At 41.4% G+C, this 20549-nt stretch overlaps 1 protein-coding gene across 1 annotated transcript in view; it reads right to left on the bottom strand.

The window, feature by feature from the left end:
- The window catches only part of TENM1 (teneurin transmembrane protein 1), a 388806-nt gene that overhangs the window by 7441 nt on the left and 360816 nt on the right, over window positions 1-20549 (bottom strand). The window contains exons 26-27 of the mRNA XM_077825959.1: window positions 17572-17807; window positions 7309-7605 (exon numbers count right to left, since the gene is read on the bottom strand). Coding sequence (XP_077682085.1) covers window positions 7309-7605; window positions 17572-17807 — 533 coding nt within the window. The remainder of the gene's footprint in view (window positions 1-7308; window positions 7606-17571; window positions 17808-20549) is intronic.

Below are 20549 nucleotides of genomic sequence, written 5' to 3'. Positions count from 1 at the left end.
GTGTTTTGTATGATTGATGCCAAAGCGCTCAGAAACTTGCAGGATACGGCTCTAAAGAGCAACATTGTGACCACCCTTCTAGGACACTTGAACCCTGGAAACAAATTAAGAAAAACAACTTGCTTCTGAGCACAAACCCTGCCAGGACAGAAGACAGTAAGGGCTCAATCCTGCAAGGTGCTAATGCTTTGGCCCTAAGTCAGTTGACTCTGACAAATACCTAAATGTCTGCCCAAAAGAATGAAGATAGACTAAGTCCTCTTTAAATTTCTCATTCTTCCACCCTACTATTTATTTCAGCCTACCTTTGGTGAAAGACATCTGTCACCTGTACTGAGGCCAAAGAACATCAACATTTGCAATGCTTGAGTTATCCAGTGCCAGCCGGTGAAGACAGACTTTTCACCAAGCTTTTCCTGATCACTTAATTCTGGTTTGTCAAACATTTATAACATATTCACAGTGTTTATTTTATTCTCACTTTCCAGTCCCCAGTCTGCAGTAAACCATTGTCTGAACTCTCCCTGTACTGATGTGATGACTCTCTTGCTATAATGCTCCCGGCTCTGCCATTGACAGAGTATGAATAACAAGTTCAGAAGCATCTCTAATATAACTTTAGTGCCCTTTTGTGCCATTTTCACAGCACTTTGTTTTTTGTCCAGGACAGTAAAAGGACAGTACAAGGATTGGAGACATAGTATCCTATCCAGTATTATCAGTGTGTATTATAAAGAGAATAAAAGGCAACTTCCTATCTATTCTAAAAAAGTCAGATTTTAAACTATCTATGCAAGTGAGCCCTAACTGATTCAAAAGGATTTCATGGCCTAGTTCATAAAACATCAAAAAAGTTCTCATTTTATAAATGCAGGCAAGATATGTTGAAATTCGCATGGGTTGAGCCCTTCATGATGTTTCAGATAAACAACTAGAGGTTATAGCTTGGAATCTCCACTGAGAACACACAAAAGAGATACATTGCTAAAAACAGCCACTAGATGTCACATCTGCTCAACATAAACATGCAGTTGCCCAAGTATTTTATCGGGCTGCAAATAGAGCAGGATTTTAGAAGTGAGCTTTGGGTAGTCAGTGGTTTTTATAAGAACAAGTAAATCAGTGTGACCAAATTAAGTAAAAAAATCTTTCCTGTACTATCCTCATGGTACCCTACCCATAGGAACCTTAATCCTAGCTCTAAGTGCCCTACACATACGAACCCTAACCCTAGGGCGGGAAGCGCAACCCACAGGAACCCTAACCTTAGCTTCAAGTGCACTGCCCATAGGAACCCTAACAGTAGGGTGGGAACCCCTACCCATAGGAACCCTAACCCTAGTGCAGGGAGCCATAGGAACCCTAACCCTAGCCGTAAGTGCCCTACACTTACGAACCCCCCGTCAAGGGCAGAGAGCCCTACCCATAGGAACCCTAACTCTAGGGCAGAGAGCCCTACCCATAGGAACCCTAACCCTAGCTCCAAGTGCTTTTTAAAATTAAATTACTAAGAAAGGAGGGATATTTGTCCACTATTAAGGCTCCAGAATACAATAATTAAGCTGTAAAGAATGCTAATCTATCCGAGGAAAAATTTATACCTATAAACTGTAATTTTAAGAAAGCAAGGTGAACTACCTTATTGATTTTTTAATAAAACTAAATAATTGTGGCCACATGAGGATTGAGACAATTACAGCTTTAAAAATCATTACAAAATGTATACAATAAACAATTATTTCTCAGTGCGACCCCACAAGCCTTTCAATTGATGTACAGGGCTTTGTCAGACCAATCCTGAATTTGCAATTTGTGTTTGGAACACTCATTGGTGACAATGTCAATTGTATGTATGGAGGATCAAGTCCATCATGTTTGACTTTCATTAACTCCCATAGTTATATGCAGCGTTATCGTAGCGGTGTTGGTCCCAGGATATGAGAGAGACAAGGTGAGTGAGATAGTATCTTTTATTGGACCAACTTCTGTTGGTGAGAGACACAAGCTCTTGAGCTTATACAGAAGTTGGTCCAAAAAAAGATATCTCACTTCCCTTGTCTCATTAACTCCCATGGGAATTACAGTATAGACCAAATCCTGGTTCCACTTGAGCCAGTGGAAGTTTTGCCATTTATTTCTGGGGGACCAGGATTTGGCCATATGTGTAAAAACTGCAGCACATTAGCTTATACATCTATGTTTGTGAACTCAACACAGAGTAGGAAAAGACAAACTGGCTTCGAAAAGTTGAAATACACAAGCCCTTTTACAATTTCAGGGCCAAAGAAAAAATATGGTACCTTCACAAGCTATTCTCATGGCACTGCCTGAATATGAAACCAAGCAGTACCGAAAACCTGTTTACTTCTGAGTTTCAGCTCAATATGCAGACAAAGGAGTTCCTGACAAATTCATCTGAACCAAACTTCAGAAACCTTTATGGTTTGTCAATCTTATTAACAAATGGAGCTGCCACAATGTGTCCAGATAAGGGAGGACTCATATTTTTATGTGGTTTCCAAGCTGTATGAGGATTCTCTCTGGGTTAGATTCCAAATTTTTGGAGGATCAGACATAAATACCTTAAAATATGTACAGCAGAGGATATCTTAAAAGTACACATTTACAACTTTAAAATGTATAAATAACTTAAAAATAATTGGATTTCTGAGCATATAATATCACCTATCAGCTTTATTGCTTGTCTTGCTAGAGTCATTTCTCCAGATTGCTGTGGTTAACAGCTTAGAAAATGTTTGGAAACTCATGGTATCTTGGATATTTTCAATGGTTGCCACTATCTTTTTTTAGTTGTAGAGGACGCTGTTTGGAGATACACTTCCAGTGTGTACTGAAATGCTCTTGAAGAAATGGCACACAGAAAATATGATGCTCCACCTTGGAGTATGCAACTTTGGTACCCTTGTTATGTGACCTGTATCTCTAAAGAGAATTGCAGATAATGGTTGTTGAGGAAACTCTGTCATGAAGCCTTTACCAAAGTGGAATAATTGTTTCCATCTCCTTTCATTTTTTTTTAAAAAAGTGAATACAGTGCTCCTTGGAAACCAATATCTTTATGCACAGGATACAATATAGGCAGTGGTACTATAAGCTTTTTTACACTGTTCCATAATCCTGACCTAGAAGGGCCACCTCTGTAAATCAGAGGATAATTCAGTTTCAATATCCTGTAAGTATTTGACTTCTCAACACATCTCAACACAGAATGACAACACATGTCAAAAGTGAGGGTGGGTTTTGTGGACCCCTGTCCACTTGGAACTGGACTGAGCCCATCAACACATTTTATATAAGTCATTAACAACTCTCAGATGCCAATGACCTTTGCCCACTGCTGATCTTGGCAGATATGAATCAATGACCTTAGAGGCCTGTAACTTTCCTTCCCATTTTTAATGCAATCCGAACCTTATCTTCCTTTACACTTGAAAATCACTTATATATTTTTAAATATATTATTCTAATGAAGCACATTAGCTGAGGATCCGGGGACCTACAGGCCGGTAAGCCTCACCACAGTCCCTGGAAAAATCATGGAGCAGGTCCTCAAGGAATCAATTCTGAAGCACTTTGAGGAGAGGAAAGTGATCAGGAACAGTCAGCATGGATTCACCAAGGGCAAGTCATGCCTGACTAACTAATTGCCTTTTATGATGAGATAACTGACTCTGTGGATTAGGGGAAAGCAGTGGACGTGTTATTCCTTGACTTTAGCAAAGCTTTTGACACTGTCTCCCACAGTATTCTTGCCAGCAAGTTAAAGAAGTATGGGCTGGAGGAATGGATTATAAGGTGGATAGAAAGCTGGATAGATCATCGGGCTCAACGGGTAATGATCAATGGCTTCAGCTCTAGTTGGCAGCCAGTATCAAGTGGAGTGCCCCAAAGATCGGTCCTGGGGCTGGTTTTGTCCAATATCTTCATTAATGATCTGGAGGATGGCGTGGATTGCACCCCCAGCAAGTTTGCAGATGACACTAAACTGGGAGGAGTGGTAGATATGCTGGAGGGTAGGGATAGGATACAGAGGGACCTAGACAAATTAGAGGATTGGGCCAAATGAAATCTGATGAGGTTCAACAAGGACAAGTGCAGAGTCCTGCACTTAGGACGGAAGAATCCCAGGCACTGCTACAGACTAGGGACCGAATGGCTAGGCAGCAGTTCTGCAGAAAAGGACCTAGGGGTTACAGTGAATGAGAAGCTGGATATGAGTCAACAGTGTGCCCTTGTTGCCAAGAAGGCCAATGGCATTTTGGGATGTAGAAGTAGGGGCATTGCCAGCAGATCGAGGGACATGATCATTCCCCTCTATTCGACATTGGTGAGGCTTCATCTGGAGTACTGTGTCCAGTTTTGGGCCCCACACTACAAGAAGGATGTGTAAAACTTGCAAAAAGTCCAGCGGAGGGCAACAAAAAGGATTAGGGTGATTGAGCACATGATTTATGAGGAGAGGCTGAGGGAATTGGTATTATTTAGTCTGCAGAAGAGAAGAATGAGGGGGGATTTGATAGTTGCTTTCAACTACCTGAAAGGGGGTTCCAAAGAGGATGGATCTAGACTGTTCTCGGTGGTAGCAGATGACAGAACAAGGAGTAATGGTCTCAAGTTGCAGTGGAGGAGGTTTAGGTTGTATATTAGGAAAAACTTTTTGACTAGGAGAGTGGTGAAGCACTGGAATGGGTTACCTAAGGAGGTGGTGGAATCTCCTTTCTTAGCGGTTTTTAAGGTCAGGCTTGACAAAGCCCTGGCTGGGATGATTTCATAGAATCATAGAATATCAGGGTTGGAAGGGACCTCAGGAGGTCATCTAGTCCAACCCCCTGCTCAAAAGCAGGACCCATCCCCAATTAAATCATCCCAGACAGGGCTTTGTCAAGCCTGACCTTAAAAACTTCTAAGGAAGGAGATTCCACCACCTCCCTAGGAAACGCATTCCAGTGTTTCACCACCCTCCTAGTGAAAAAGTTTTTCCTAATATCCAACCTAAACCTCCCCCACTGCAACTTGAGACCATTACTCCTTGTCCTGTCCTCTTCCACCACTGAGAATAGTCTAGAACCATCCTCTCTGGAACCACCTCTCAGGTAGTTGAAAACAGCTATCAAATCCCCCCTCATTCTTCTCTTCCGCAGACTAAACAATCCCAGTTCCCTCAGCCTCTCCTCATAAGTCATGTGTTCCAGACCCCTAATCATTTTTGTTGCCCTTCGCTGCACTCTTTCCAATTTATCCACATCCTTCTTGTAGTGTGGGGCCCAAAACTGGACACAGTACTCCAGATGAGGCCTCACCATTGTCGAATAGAGGGGAACGATCACGTCCCTCGATCTGCTCTCTATGCCCCTACTTATACATCCCAAAATGCCATTGGCCTTCTTGGCAACAAGGGCACACTGTGGACTCATATCCAGCTTCTCGTCCACTGTCACCCCTAGGTCCTTTTCCGCAGAACTGCTGCCTAGCCATTCGGTCCCTACTCTGTAGCTGTGCATTGGGTTCTTCCACCCTAAGTGCAGGACCCTGCACTTATCCTTATTGAACCTCATCAGATTTCTTTTGGCCCAATCCTCCAATTTGTCTAGGTCCCTCTGTATCCTATCCCTGCCCTCCAGCGTATCTACCACTCCTCTCAGTTTAGTATCATCCGCAAATTTGCTGAGAGTGCAATCCACACCATCCTCCAGATCATTTATGAAGATATTGAACAAAACTGGCCCCAGGACCGACCCCTGGGGCACTCCACTTGACACCGGCTGCCAACTAGACATGGAGCTATTGTTCACTACCCGTTGAGCCCGACAATCTAGCCAACTTTCTACCCACCTTATAGTGCAATCATCCAGCCCATACCTCTTTAACTTGCTGACAAGAATACTGTGGGAGACCGTGTCAAAAGCTTTGCTAAAGTCAAGATACAATACATCCACTGCTTTCCCTTCATCCACAGAACCAGTAATCTCATCATAGAAGGCAATTAGATTAGTCAGGCATAACCTTCCCTTGGTGAAACCATGCTGACTGTTCCTGATCACTTTCCTCTCATGTAAGTGCTTCAGGATTGATTCTTTGAGGACCTACTCCATGATTTTTCCGGGGATTGAAGTGAGGCTGACTGGTCTGTAGTTCCCTGGATCCTCCTTCTTCCCTTTTTTAAAGATTGGCACTACATTAGCCTTTTTCCAGTCATCCGGGACTTCCCCCGTTCGCCACGAGGTTTCAAAGATAATGGCCAATGGCTCTGCAATCACAGCCACCAGTTCCTTTAGTACTCTCGGATGCAACTCGTCCGGCCCCATGGACTTGTGCATGTCCAGCTTTTCTAAATAGTCCCTAACCACCTCTTTCTCCACAGAGGGCTGGCCATCTATCCCCCATGTTGTGATGCCCAGCGCAGTAGTCTGGGAGCTGACCTTGTTCGTGAAGACAGAGGCAAAAAAAGCATTGAGTACATTAGCTTTTTCCACATCCTCTGTCACTAGGTTGCCTCCCTCATTCATTAAGGGGCCCACACTTTCCTTGGCTTTCTTCTTGTTGCCAACATACCTGAAGAAACCCTTCTTGTTACTCTTAACATCTCTCGCTAGCTGCAGCTCCAGGTGCGATTTGGCCTTCCTAATTTCATTCCTACATGCCCGAGCAATATTTTTATACTCTTCCCTGGTCATATGTCCAACCTTCCACTTCTTGTAAGCTTCTTTTTTATGCTTAAGATCTGCTAGGATTCACCATTAAGCCAAGCTGGTCGCCTGCCATATTTACTATTCTTTCGACACATCGGGATGGTTTGTCCCTGTAACCTCAACAGGGATTTAGTTGAGGATTGGTCCTGCTTGGAGCAAGGGGTTGGACTAGATGACCTTCTGAGGTCCCTTCCAAACCTGATAATTCTATGAACTGAAACAAAAATCAAAACTAGTTTAATTCCACATGCCACTTATTCTAGCATAAACGTGTTACCACTCAATTTTATAGTTCTGCATAAATTTTTCCTTTGGGAAAGTCTCTTTCAAAAAAGTGAATAAACTTGTCAAAATGAAACAAAGGGAAAACATTCCACCAAATTTAGTTTTAATACATGCCCAACGACAGTTTTCTAAGTGATGACAGTCCAAAGACATTTTATCTAAATACATAATTGTTCCCATTTACAGTTAAAAAGGGTTCTTAGTTATTTTTACTGGAGGCTTACCATGACAGTGAATGTATTTACAATTTAGTCTCTATATTGAGATAAATTTCCTGCCTTCAATATAATAATCCATTTTTCAATTGATTTACCTTTTCTAAGTATGTGTAGCTCCATATTTTACCATCTGCCCATGTTCTGGAAATTATCTTTCCACTTGGATCATACTCCATTTTCTCAGTCCATGTTCCTCTCTGAATGTAGGTCACTAATCCTGAATGTGAGTAAGTGATGTTGACTTCATTATATTTGCTGATGGGTGACCACAGAATTGGACGTCCCGTCTGGTCATACAGAATCCGAAGAGTGAATTTTCGATGGTCATCATAGATCTTTCCTGTTCTGGTTACGTGGTCAAAATCAATGGATAACAGGTTTCTGTTGTGGGCCTAAAGATAAATATGTAAGAATAATGTGTCTATATACAATTGCAGCATTTCTATGACAACTAAATGATCAAATATACTATGTATTTAATAGGCTATGAATATAGTAATTATTAAGGATGAGAAAATCCAAAGTTTCAGCCCGTTACAAATAGTTGGAATATGAAACTTACCTAAAAGTAAAACGTGAATTTTGCTCTCCAATTTTGGGACTCTGATTTACACAAGGAGGGAGATATTTGCATTTGCCCCCTCCCTGTATTTATTAAATTGCATTTAAAATGTTATTTTACTTACAAGGTTTTAAGGAAAGTGAATCCAGAAAGTGAAGAGAGTGAGACCTTTCAGTTTAAAGTGTATGCTAGTCACAATGTTCAGGGCTGTATTGTTCACAGTTAGTCTTACTGATTCTTTGTTGAAATAGCAGTGGCTTTATGTAACATCAGCTTGTCCCCACTAAAGCATTTCCATAGGTGTACTGCAATATGGCTTGCCTTGTAATAAGCAATCTGCCACCTGCAAGGAAAGACCCAAGCATGCTACAGCTGAACAGCCTCTCTGGTTGTGACAGACTGATGTTACCCAGGGCAACTGCAACAGCTGATACACTAAATGAAATGTATACAAACAGAAAATCTTCCCAGGAGAACTTTTGTGAGGTTATTAGCAATTGCTTTGGAATTTAGAATTAGCACGTACTATTAGCTTCCCTTGACACAACTAAATCTCTTACACCTATCATGTTTCACATTTCAACACATTAGGATTTGCTTTATGCAAAACCTCCAATTCTAACACGCTAAAATTTCCTTTCATCTCTGTTCTTATCTTGTCCCAAGTCGTCCTCCTTTCTTCATCTTTCTTCTTCCTGTGTGTTGACTTCCTGACTCCATGCAAGGAAAGATGTGAAGCTGAGCTGGCTCTATATATTAACACAGACATTCTGCTTTTCGTAATCTCCATTAATATTGATAGCATAGTTACTATTCCGTGGCTGTCGATGTTAAGGTACACATGAAAGTAGTACCAAAAATGGAACAGATATGTTAGTAGACACACACACTCCACTCACGTCCATAAACTTCGTCACATGGGATCAGGGAAGCGGACCATGAGGGAGTGAAGGCAGAAGAAACTGACCGATAGTGGCAATCGATCCAGAAGAATCAAATAGTTCCATTGTCCGGCAACACCGGAAGAAAGACTGGAGGCAATGGATGGGGTTTAATTAGGCTGCAATTTTATTCACTTAAAATATCTGGGGGTACACAACATTAAATTATATAGTGCAGGTCATCATGCTTTTTTTAATCATTTCCATGTAATCCCCAACCTGACCCCAGCCATCCTGTTTCTGGGACTGAACCATCCTCCCCCGTAAAAGGATTAAGGGGGCTAGAAAAGGCTCCCCTTTGTACCAGATATAGGAGCTCCAAACCACCCTTGCTCAGCACCCTTAAGGGATGCTTTCCTTTACATCCTTTTCCAATCCATTTTATCCAATAACAATATCCCTTTCATACTGAGTACCTGCACTGGCCATCTACCACACGTTTTACGAACTAAGATGTGACAGTATAACCTAAATCCCCTGCCCCAGCAGGGGTTCCAAACCTGCTGGGGGGAAGGTGAAAAATCCCAGCCCATCTCAGCCAGTCTGGCGTTGAGGGAAAAAATCCTTCCCAGCCCCACAGGGAAAAGTGGAAACGAGTGTAATGACCACAGTGGATCATGAAGGAACCTGGTGCTTTTTCAGATTCTATCAGTGGGACGGTCAGAGTTTGCCAGCCCATTCTCCAGGACTGCATGGGATATTAATACCCCGCATCCTTCTGGTCAGCTGCTGGGGCAGTGACACCCCTCCCTGGCACCCCCTCTCCTGTCCAGCTGTTTCCTGCTTCTACCCATTTCATACTGGTGAACTTTCCCCCTTCCGCCACATTTGCTAGCAGTTGCAGGGGGAGCCCTTAAAGGAGCAACAACCCTTTTTCTTCCAGTCAGCAAGGCAAGGACTCACTGCATAAAGTTGCAGTGGGCACTGTTAGATGGAATATATAGGCCTAAAAAGTAAAAAATGTTAACATAATCCAGTTGCTGTCCACCATTAAACAATGTTAGACAAGGTTCAGGGTTTGGTATACCTCTGTATAGCTTGGTATACCTTAGCTGGCTTAATGCCATGACAAATACACCATTAAAATTCCTTTGAACCTTTTCTTAAAGGTACAGAAAAAGAAGGAAAACAGTTAAATCATTTAAAATGTAAAGTATTGAATAAGGTTTTCATTTTAACCACATCCTTTGTTCCCTTTTCCCTTTAGCTCGAGAGAGTTTTAGAAGGAAAAACCCACTTGCCTGACAGTCTCTTAAATGGTATTTCAAGACGGTAATAACTGTTCCTTTTGTGGAAAAAAGACATTATTAGCTGCAATGGGCGGGAGAGGTTGTTATTGCTGTTGTTGTTAAAGTCAGATCCCATTTCCCAAGAAGACAAAACAAGACAAACCCACACAGAAGGGGAGAGAAAAGAACAGCAAATAAAGAAAAAGCAGCTTCTGTCTCTGGTGTTGACTTTCACTTGCAGTCGGAAAAACACAGGCACCAAACATGGCCTTATCAGCCACTTCAAGACCTGGCAAAATTGTCCCAGCATCGGGCTGTTTAGGGCATTGCTTTTAGTTACCTCTTTCTGGTCACAGACTTACAGCAGTGTTTCAAAAGTACACAGTCATGGTCAGCTAACCCAGACTCTTATTAGACATAAGGAAAAAGGAGAGAGAGAGATAGAAAAGAGAAGAAACTAAGGTAGGGAAGGAAAAGGGCACATGGAGAGAGGAGACAAGGTCTTACATCCCAGGTGGAGTTCGAGATTTAGCCAAAATTGGCAGAGGTGCTGATGTCATCTGGCTCCCTCTTTCTGGCCCAGTTTGGTCAGCACATCTTTCAGGATTTGGATGACGAAGGACCTGGATCCCAGGAGATGGTAGTGGTGGAAGCCATGATGGTGAAGCTCACTCCAATAGCCATTCCCCCTGCCCCAAAGTCTCTTTCTTTAAGAACCGCAAGGGGGAGTGAAGGGTGGACTAGCCCATCCTCTCATTATTTTGTCCAAAAATTAGGCCTAGTTTTTGACACACCAATTTTGGTTCCATTCTTTTCTTGTTTACCAAGAATGATCTTAACATAATGCTTGCATTATATCAGGAGGCCTTTTATCTCCCTTTTCTACCTTTTCCCATCAACATTTTTGTTCTAGGTTCTTGTGGCATTGTATGAACCTACACTCTCTTTTTACCAATGATGGTAAATTTGTAGACACAATTACCACAACATCACATATTGGATGAAGAGGGCAGATTGTGGTTGCATAGTCCGCTCCTCATTAGAGTTCACAGCAGTCAACAATAGCAATTAACAGTGCCAGCATTCTTCTGTACACCAGCTGTCTTGATGCACGATATCCATGTCCTGCAACACTCCTGTTACTCCAGCTTCAAGTGTCTTCTGAGCAGAGAATAGACTAATCATACTATGTTGTGTCAAAATTTGTGGACAAATAAGTTAAATTAAGAAGGCAATTCCAATCCTGTGAGGTCCAAATGAAAATTTGAACCCAGATCTCTGGCAATGAAATGCATCTTCCCTCACATATCTCCTTAAATTTTTCAGTCACCAAAGACAATCATTATTATCATTATGCTCAGTTTTAATTAGAGATGTGCAATTATCAACTATCATCTAGGGAACCATAAAATAGATTGTTTATTGACTTGTTTCTTCAAACTACCAGTGCTCAATGCTTGCATTAATTTATTTTGAACAATAAATTGTGATATAACTTCTCACAGCAGGGATGCTGTCACATTGTGTGTTTATACAATGCCCAGCACAACGGAGCCCTGGTCCTAATTGTGGCCTGTGGGTACAGCTCTAAAATAAATGTTAAATAGTACTAGCCCACGCTGTGGTTCATACATAGTGTGAGTGATTAAAAGGAACATCTTTTCTGTCTTTAGATACAAATTGTTTGAAAACCTAGAAGAAGCAGGTGTTGATTCTTTAACTATCTTTCCTGTGGTTTTATATATATACACATCTCTAAATTTAATAGTGTTCCTTTACTACAGTTGTAAAATACCTACATACTTCAGTAGATGGCTGTAACTATTACATTTTATGTTCTAATGATAGTTAAAGAGCCTAAGTAAAAAGTGATTTTCAGTTCAACTACATTTGTTGGTATATTTGTGTGACGGATATTTCTTAGTAAATTTACTTTCTCTGAAACCAGGATTGGTAATAAAACACATTGAAAAGAAAGTAGAGGATAAATCTTGACTAATATTCTTTTACCATCTATGTGTAAATTTAATGTTCTCCTTATTATTAATATTACGATTGTAGGGCAATCTAAATGCAGACATGACTCAATGAATAAGAATCAAAAACAGACCAGAAAGGGATGAGGCATATTCACATCTTGCTGGTTTTGTAAAATTCAGTGTGTTATTTCTGTTTTTGTTTTTTATTTTATAATTCACTTTTCAGAAGTGCAAGGCAGAACTGGATTTTTAGAAGGGATTGCCTTTAGAAGGGAACCCTCATTTCTAAGCCAACACAAAAATGTTGATTTGAAATCGCAGTGGTTTTGCTTAAAGATGGTTTCTGAAGTCTCTGCACAACTGAGTAATGAGCTAATGTGAGGAAAGGGAATTAGGATATTCCAATATCCAGCACAAGTCAAATGTGCGCTTACAAACTTTGCCTACATTGTGATTTTCCCATGCCAATAAGGAGGAACTGGCTATCAAAGAACCAGATCCTCAGAGGATGCAAATTGGTGTAGTTCCACTGACTTCAATTCTCAGACCTAATGTGTACCAAAAACATATAAACTAGTCTGCAGGTATGTGTACATTCTTGTATGTTCAGTGAAGCCAAACTAATTAACACCACCTGAGGAACTCACCCAATAACTGTAAAGTAACTAGTTAGAGAACTGATAATATTATGGAAAAAATATTTGTTAACCAGCATAACAAACATATCTGTTCAAGCCCGTATCCTCAAAACTTCTGACTTGAGTTTTACACAGCAAGGTCATTTTTTTTTTTTAAGTGCAAATAAGTGGGACTAGCCAGGCATCTAATTCTCAATTTTGTAGACAGTCACTTGTAAAAAATGGATTGTATTCAGTTCTGAGTTCCCTAAGTTATGCAAAAGAAAGGAGTAAGCAGCACCGAATTCTAATTGATATATTACTATGCATCATGCTCATTGGTTTTAACAGCAGCCTTTGCTTCATTTTCAGAAGTCAATTAAAACAGAAGTTCAATTGATTAAAAAAAGAAGGCTTGCTAGATTAAAATTCATGTTAAAATGCCTGTTTGTATGTAGATTTACTATTAATATAAAGACTGTACATACGCATACGGACTGTTTTGCACATTTGGTGAAGGCACTAGGTCAGAGCATTCTACACTTTAAAAAGTTATGTTTAATTTCAGAGTTATCCACCTGATTGGATTTTCGGAGCCTGTTTGGCCCCTACTACAGCATTCTATTTACTAATGTGCTAGATCAGGGGTTCTCAAACTGGGGGTTGGGACCCCTGAGGGGGTCGCAGGGTTATTACACAGGGGGTTGCAAGCTGTCAGCCTCCACCCCAAACCCCGCTTTGCCTCCAGCATTTATAATGGTGTTAAATATATTTTAAAGTGTTTTTAATTTATAAGGGGGGTTGCACTCAGGGGCTTGCTATGTGAAAGAGGTCACCAGTACAAAAGTTTGAGAACCACTGTGCTGGATCCTCTTCTCGGTTCCATTTCTGGGAAGAAGAATTCTTACCATGCAGTCTTGCTACTTTTAAAAAACATAACTTTTATACCTTTCTTCAAGGCCTGCTACTAGCATGGGTAAGCTGTCTCTCCTCCAAGGATGAATTAACAATCCTCTGGGGGTGGGGGTCACATGCTTTTGTGCTGCCTATTAATGGGGACTGGGAATTAAGAGCATTAGAAAGTCCTAGAGAGGAAGAAGTCTTCTACTTTTATAACCTGGCCTCTTTTTATCCTACTCCCTAGTTGTCTGCTTTTAAATTTATTTCCCTATCACTCCAACGCATTTGTATTGGTTGCTTCAATGGACTGAATTACTTGGCTACTTTAACCACATCAGTGCTAAATTTTAAGTGAAATAATTTGACCTGAATTCTGCCCTTCATTCTCAAAACTTTTGGATTGTGCCACCTGCTTTTTTATTGAATTTTGAGGGCTCCCGCAAGTCTATTCATCTCCAGTGAGAATCAGCCTAAGCCCTGGGGCCTCCTCTTACACATATTCTCAAAATCCAGCATCATATTCCCACATCACTGGCTTTCCAAGGCATGATCTAGCTATTGTAGGGCTTTATACGGTGCCTATCACAATATTATCAAGTGCTTAGTAGCTTTATTTTCAGAATGTGACCCAATATGAACTAAGGCCGAAGTGCCACTTGTTCTGATTTGTATTCCAGCCCTCAATTGACATAACTTTTTTGTAATTGTACCCACATAATAGTTTTCAAAGATTTGTCAATAATAAGCCCTAAATACCTTTAATTTATGTAGTCTATTGGCCTCATGCTTTTTATTTGATTTTTGTTGTTGATGCTATACTGCTTTTCCTTTTCAAAGGGCCTAGTTACCTTGCAGGATGCAGCTCTCTCTGTGAAAACCTAATCTGCACTGATACTCTGACTCTGTGTCTAACTGCATTGTTCCTCACAATTCCCTACATCTCCCTGACTCCTCCTTCTCTACCACAACTAAATTAAAACTTTTGTCTTCAGTGTCAAAGCCCGACACAAGCCCGCTATGCTATATATTTGACTTGTGACCCTATGCCCACTTTATCAACAATACCAGCTTAGAAACTCAGTTTGTCCTTTCTCTTAGAAGTATCCCTGATCCTATTCACAAGCATGGAATGCCTTCTCTTGCCCACCAAGCCATCACACGCTCCTCATTCAAGTCACTCCAGAAAGCTCACCTCTTCCAGGATGCTCACAAGAAGTGACTCATTGCTAGCCACTCTCATAGCTTTAGTATTTTTTGTTTATAAAAGGTGGGAGAGAGGAAAATAACCAACCAAAAATCCTAACCCAAGACACAAAATGTACTGGTACCTATGCTCAGTGACCATGTGAGCTCCCTTGTTCAAGATACAAAATCTCAGATGAACTTGGCACAAAAGGATTCAACTTTAAAGGAGAAAAATGATTTTTACCTGACACTTTAGAAGACAGAGCAAAAATACACTTCTCCCATTTGTATTTAAAATGATCATTTAATCTAGAGTAATTAAGTTCAAATTGCCCCCTTCCCTGGGAATATCCTCACGAGATTTCTCTCCTGATTGCAAAGAGGTGTGGTTAGAGACAGAATCTCATAAGAGTTTTCAATCCAGAAAACATTTTCAGAATCAGAAAAAGAATACAAATACATAAAAAGACTAGCATTCTGGCAAGAGTGGAGGAATGTGGTCCCCCACAGGTTGGGCCCACAAATCCTGCTGACACCTTGAGATCTGTGCCTTAACCGCATCTCTGGCTTTGCTCTATGGCAGTGGTGTTCCAATAGAGCAGGAACGCCTCTAACCTGGGCTTCCCAAAGAACCATCCCTCAAAGGGGAATTCCATTGCGGAGCAGGAATGGGGGTGGACATGGATATGAAGAAATAATATAGGTAGAATAATATTCTTTGCCAAATCCTGTCTTTATCTCATCCAGTCCAATCCCAGCATGCCATTGTTTGTCCTCCATCTTCGTGTAGCTGTTGATGGTGTCTAGGGGAGAAGAAGACTCTTCCATATAGGCAGCTGAGATGCCTTTCTGAGCCAGAGAGGGGATCCATGTGTAGATGGTCTCTGTGGTGTGCAGATCTCAAAAGTACCATCAAGCTCTTTTTAATTTACCATAATGACGATACAAGATGATACTATTGTGATGTGGCTGGATTTTTTTGGAGGGGTGGAGCTTCCATGACAGTATGTCAAGTGAGTAATACACTGTAGATTCTCTTACTGAACGGAACAACAAATGGACTAGCAATTTCATGCAGTTTCAACTCAGCACTTGATCTACGGGTGCTTTAGTTTGTTTATAATTTTTCAATAAATGGACATATTTCACTTCTTAAGCATATTTCACTCCTCTAGGCCCAACCCACTTGTGAACCTTCTCCTTTTTTGGCATGTGCTCTTGAGGAAAACAAAGGTGCAGATGAAAATGAGTTAAAAACATGGAATGAAATTAGCCAATGGAAAATTTAAGGGGAATATCAGAAAAATATTGGGCAGAATGAAGCACTTGAACATATCACAACATGAGGCAGAATACATAATCAGATGCACCTTTTACATTGATCACTTTTATGATTCAATGCACTTAAATATGTGTTTTGCAGTTATTTAAGCACAGTCTGAAAGACTTACACAGAAATGAACCAACTGTTGAATTGCACCTTGAAGGCCGTTTGGACCACCCATTCATTCCTACAACATGCACATTTGCCAATAGAGTACATTAGAGAACTGTTCAACCACTTTCCCGGTCACAACGAAAATGAGGATTCAAACTGTGACAAAGAAGAGGTACCTGGACAATCTGAGGAAATGCAAGGGAAACCAAATGAGGCTTTGTCCCATATGCAAGATATTTGTGAGGAAATTATGATCCAGTGGTCTGAAAGGCATTCGGTCTGACAGTTTGTTTAATAACAGACGGGTGCTATGTCATGATAACCACACTCTGATCACTGGTTGGGTTCATGATTCACTAATAGATTCATTGTCTTTTTGTTCTGTATTTGTACAGCCCTAAGCCCAACAGTCCATGGCTATGGATCCTAGATGCTACAGTCATACAAATAACAAGCAGTAATAATATAACAACAATTAAATACTTAACAAAGAAGTGAATGTGTGCATACATTATCCAAGTTTAAAAATGGGGATTAAACTGAATAACTTCACACATTTTGCTGAGAAAAAAATCATGTAGGACTGACAACCAAGATGCATCCTTGAAATATTTGATTGCATACATTCACCATTTAATTTGGCATAAGGTAAGATAATACATATGTATGCACCCCATTGTTGCTAATCATTACTTTGAATATTAAATATTCCCACTCATTTTACAGGTGTTTCAAGCAGTGTTTGTGTCAAAAATATACCTGATTTCTTAAAGCACTTTTTTTTTTTTAAAGAAGTTAACAGTTGCTTTGGGTCTTACTGTTAATCAAACGCTGAATGTGACCATCTGTCATTATAATCTGTGAATTCTCAGGAAGGAAAATACAAACCAAGGATGCAATGTTAAAAATGATTGTTTATTAGGGACCAGATTGTGACCTGGCTAATGCACTCATACAGGGGAATGACAGATGCAAGTTGTGTCATGGGTACCATAAGGAGAGAGAGAGAACAGCACCATGGAGGCGTAGCTTTGACTTGCCCTAATCTTCCCCTTCTGCCAGATGTACTGGCAAGTGCAGTTCAGCAGCGCCCCAGCAGAAGTAATCTGCCCCAGGTACAGCACTGGGCAGCTGGCAGAGATTACCTCCACCCAGAATAAGAAGGGAAGTCAGGACGCAAAAACTCACAATCTGCTACTGGGGCAGAGTAACTACATGTTGCCCCTCACCCTGGGCTTTTGTCACAAATCACAATTTAGCCCTTGTTGAAAAGAAAAAAAAAAAAGCAATTATATTGGGAGGTCAAGTTTAACAACTAAAATCAAACAACAATGGATCAGAATCCCCGTGAACTTTGGAGAAACCATTTGCATGTGAAATCTGTGGCTAAGGACTAACTCTAAAATATAATCTTCCTTATGATTTTTATAAAGAAATAAATTTCAACATGACTGAATTCAGTGGTCTTCAAAAGAAATGCTGCACTTTACAAAAGAGGAATCCTTACCCGTAACCTTCTCTCAAATGCTGAGATATTGCCTTTGGTCTGCTCCTTCCTTTGCCTCCATTCTATGAGGTTTGAATTATGCTCTCCAGGTAATGAGATATTGCACTTTCCCAAAGTGGGGTTAACAACGCCTGCAAGAATGTGGGGCTCTGTGTTTAGAGTGATCTCCATTCCGCTGGCAAAGGTAACCCTCAGCGAACCATCTGGGCTGACCCGATAGATATTCTGCGTGTTGTCTGTCAATAAAACAAGAAAATGGGGAAAGTTCAGTTCTCCAGCTTCATGAAACAAATGTTAGATGTGCAAAGGTATGTTTGTCCATGGTTTATAGGCAGCTGTATATATACCAACTTCTGTATACGTTTGTAACCTGGAGGCTGCAGGTCTTCAGACATGTAAACAAATTTTCAGTAGATTTAGGCCTTATTATTTTCATATTGGAGACATCCTGAATAAAGGGCATCTGCCTTCAGATCACAGGCTTTTAAAAAAGTGAATTCATCAAGTTGGCTTTTTGCCAATTTGACAGTATGCTGATGATTAGTCCGTTGGGATCAATATGCCACTTATATAGTAAAGCTTATATAACCCTTAAATGAACTTAACGAAGAATTGAGGTTGAGTCTGACAGTTATTTCTTCAACTGTCTAGGATAAGAACCTCTCCCCCAACTCTGTTCTTTTTAAGCCAAAGCCCTATTTCTGGTTGTGGGAGGATTTCCCTGGCACAGATGCTGTGGAAATCAGTGATAAGGCTGCCTTCTGAGGACCCCCTCCACAAGCCCTGGCATAGGGAGCATGTCAGGGGTGCAGCTGGCAGCAGGAGGGAATATGTCAGTGGTGATACCAGAACATGAAATGCTGTGAAGAATCTAGGCAGTGCTGCAGCCCATAGGGCACCCACTTGAAGCTGCCATAAGCTTAGATAGGCTTCAAGTATAGTCTAAATTACGCTGAAGGCCTCGGAGCAGCCCTGGATTGGAACAGTGCTCAGGTGGTTTAAAGGCACCTTAAGTCTTCCTTCCCCAGGCTGTGAATTCTGTGCTGCACCTCTCAGGGTACATCTACCCTGGAGCTGGAAGGTGTAATTTCCAGCTCGATGAGACATACATACACTAGCTTTTATTGAGCTTGTGCACTAAAAATAGAGTGTAGCTGCAATCGCTTGAGCAGAGGCAGTAGCTAGCCACCTGACTATGGACCTAGGGTCTGGGATGGGATTGTAGTCAGGTGGTTAGCTTTGCCCACCACTCGGACTATGGTGGCTACACTTCTATTTTTTGCTTGCTAGCTCAATCACCTCCCACCTCCTATAAAAAAACCTCTCACCACCAACAAAAAAATTCAAGGAGGAAGAAAAACTATTAGTAGACTGAACATTTTAGAAGAGATTTTGTTAAATGACCTCAGGAATCTGAGGCAGGGCATTTAGTCATATTTCAGCAAGAGAAAAGGAGTACTTGTGGCACCTTAGAGACTAACCAATTTATTTGAGCATGAGCTTTCGTGAGCTACAGCTCACTTCATCGGATGCATACCGTGGAAACTGCAGAAGACATTATATACACACACAGAGACCATGAAACAATACCTCCTCCCGCCCCACTGTCCTGCTGGTAATAGCTTATCTAAAGTGATCATCAAGTTGGGCCATTTCCAGCACAAATCCAGGTTTTCTCACCCTCTGCCCCCCCCCCCTAAACTCACTCTCCTGCTGGTAATAGCCCGTCCAAAGTGACCACTCTCTTCACAATGTGTATGATAATCAAGGTGGGCCATTTCCTGAATAGGTCGGAATATGAACAAGAGGCTGCTCGGCAGCTCTCCAACACCACTTTCTACAAGCCATTACCCTATGATCCCACTGAGGGTTACCAAAAGCAACTACAGCATTTGCTCAAGAAACTTCCTGAAAAAGCACAAGATCAAATCTGCACAGACACACCCCTGGAACCCCAACCTGGGATATTCTATCTACTACCCAAGATCCATAAACCTGGAAATCCTGGGCACCCCATCATCTCAGGCATTGGCACCCTGACAGCAGGATTGTCTGGCTATGTAGACTCCCTCCTCAGGCCCTACGCTACCAGCACTACCAGCTACCTTCGAGACACCACTGACTTCCTGAGGAAACTTCAATCCATCGGCGATCTTCCTGATAACACCATCCTGGCCACTATGGATGTAGAAGCCCTCTACACCAACATTCCACACAAAGATGGACTACAAGCCGTCAAGAACATTATCCCCGATAATGTCACGGCTAACCTGGTGGCTGAACTTTGTGACTTTGTCCTTACCCATAACTATTTTACATTTGGGGACAATGTATACCTTCAGATCAGTGGCACTGCTATGGGTACCCGCATGGCCCCACAGTATGCCAACATTTTTATGGCTGATTTAGAACAACGCTTCCTCAGCTCTCGTCCCCTAAAGCCCCTACTCTACTTGCGCTATATTGATGACATTTCATCATCTGGACCCATGGAAAAGAAGCCCTTGAGGAATTCCACCATGATTTCAACAATTTCCATCCCACCATCAACCTCAGCCTGGTCCAGTCCACACAAGAGATCCACTTCCTGGACACTACAGTGCTAATAAACAATGGTCACATAAACACCACCCTATACCGGAAACCTACTGACCGCTATTCCTACCTACGTGCCTCCAGCTTTCACCCTGACCACACCACACGATCCATTGTCTACAGCCAAGCTCTGCGATACAACCGCATTTGCTCCAACCCCTCAGACAGAGACAAACACCTACAAGATCTCCATCAAGCTTTCTTACAACTACAATACCCACCTGCGGAAGTGAAGAAACAAATTGATAGAGCCAGAAGAGTTCCCAGAAGTCACCTACTACAGGACAGGCCTAACAAAGAAAATAACAGAACGCCACTAGCCGTCACCTTCAGCCCAACTAAAACCCCTCCAATGCATTATTAAGGATCTACAACCTATCCTG

The sequence above is a fragment of the Eretmochelys imbricata genome, chromosome 9 (genome assembly GCF_965152235.1).
Source record: "Eretmochelys imbricata isolate rEreImb1 chromosome 9, rEreImb1.hap1, whole genome shotgun sequence".
NCBI classification, from domain to species: domain Eukaryota; kingdom Metazoa; phylum Chordata; order Testudines; family Cheloniidae; genus Eretmochelys; species Eretmochelys imbricata.
Note: the sequence above shows the minus strand (reverse complement) of the source record. Positions and strands in the feature narration are given on the sequence as shown.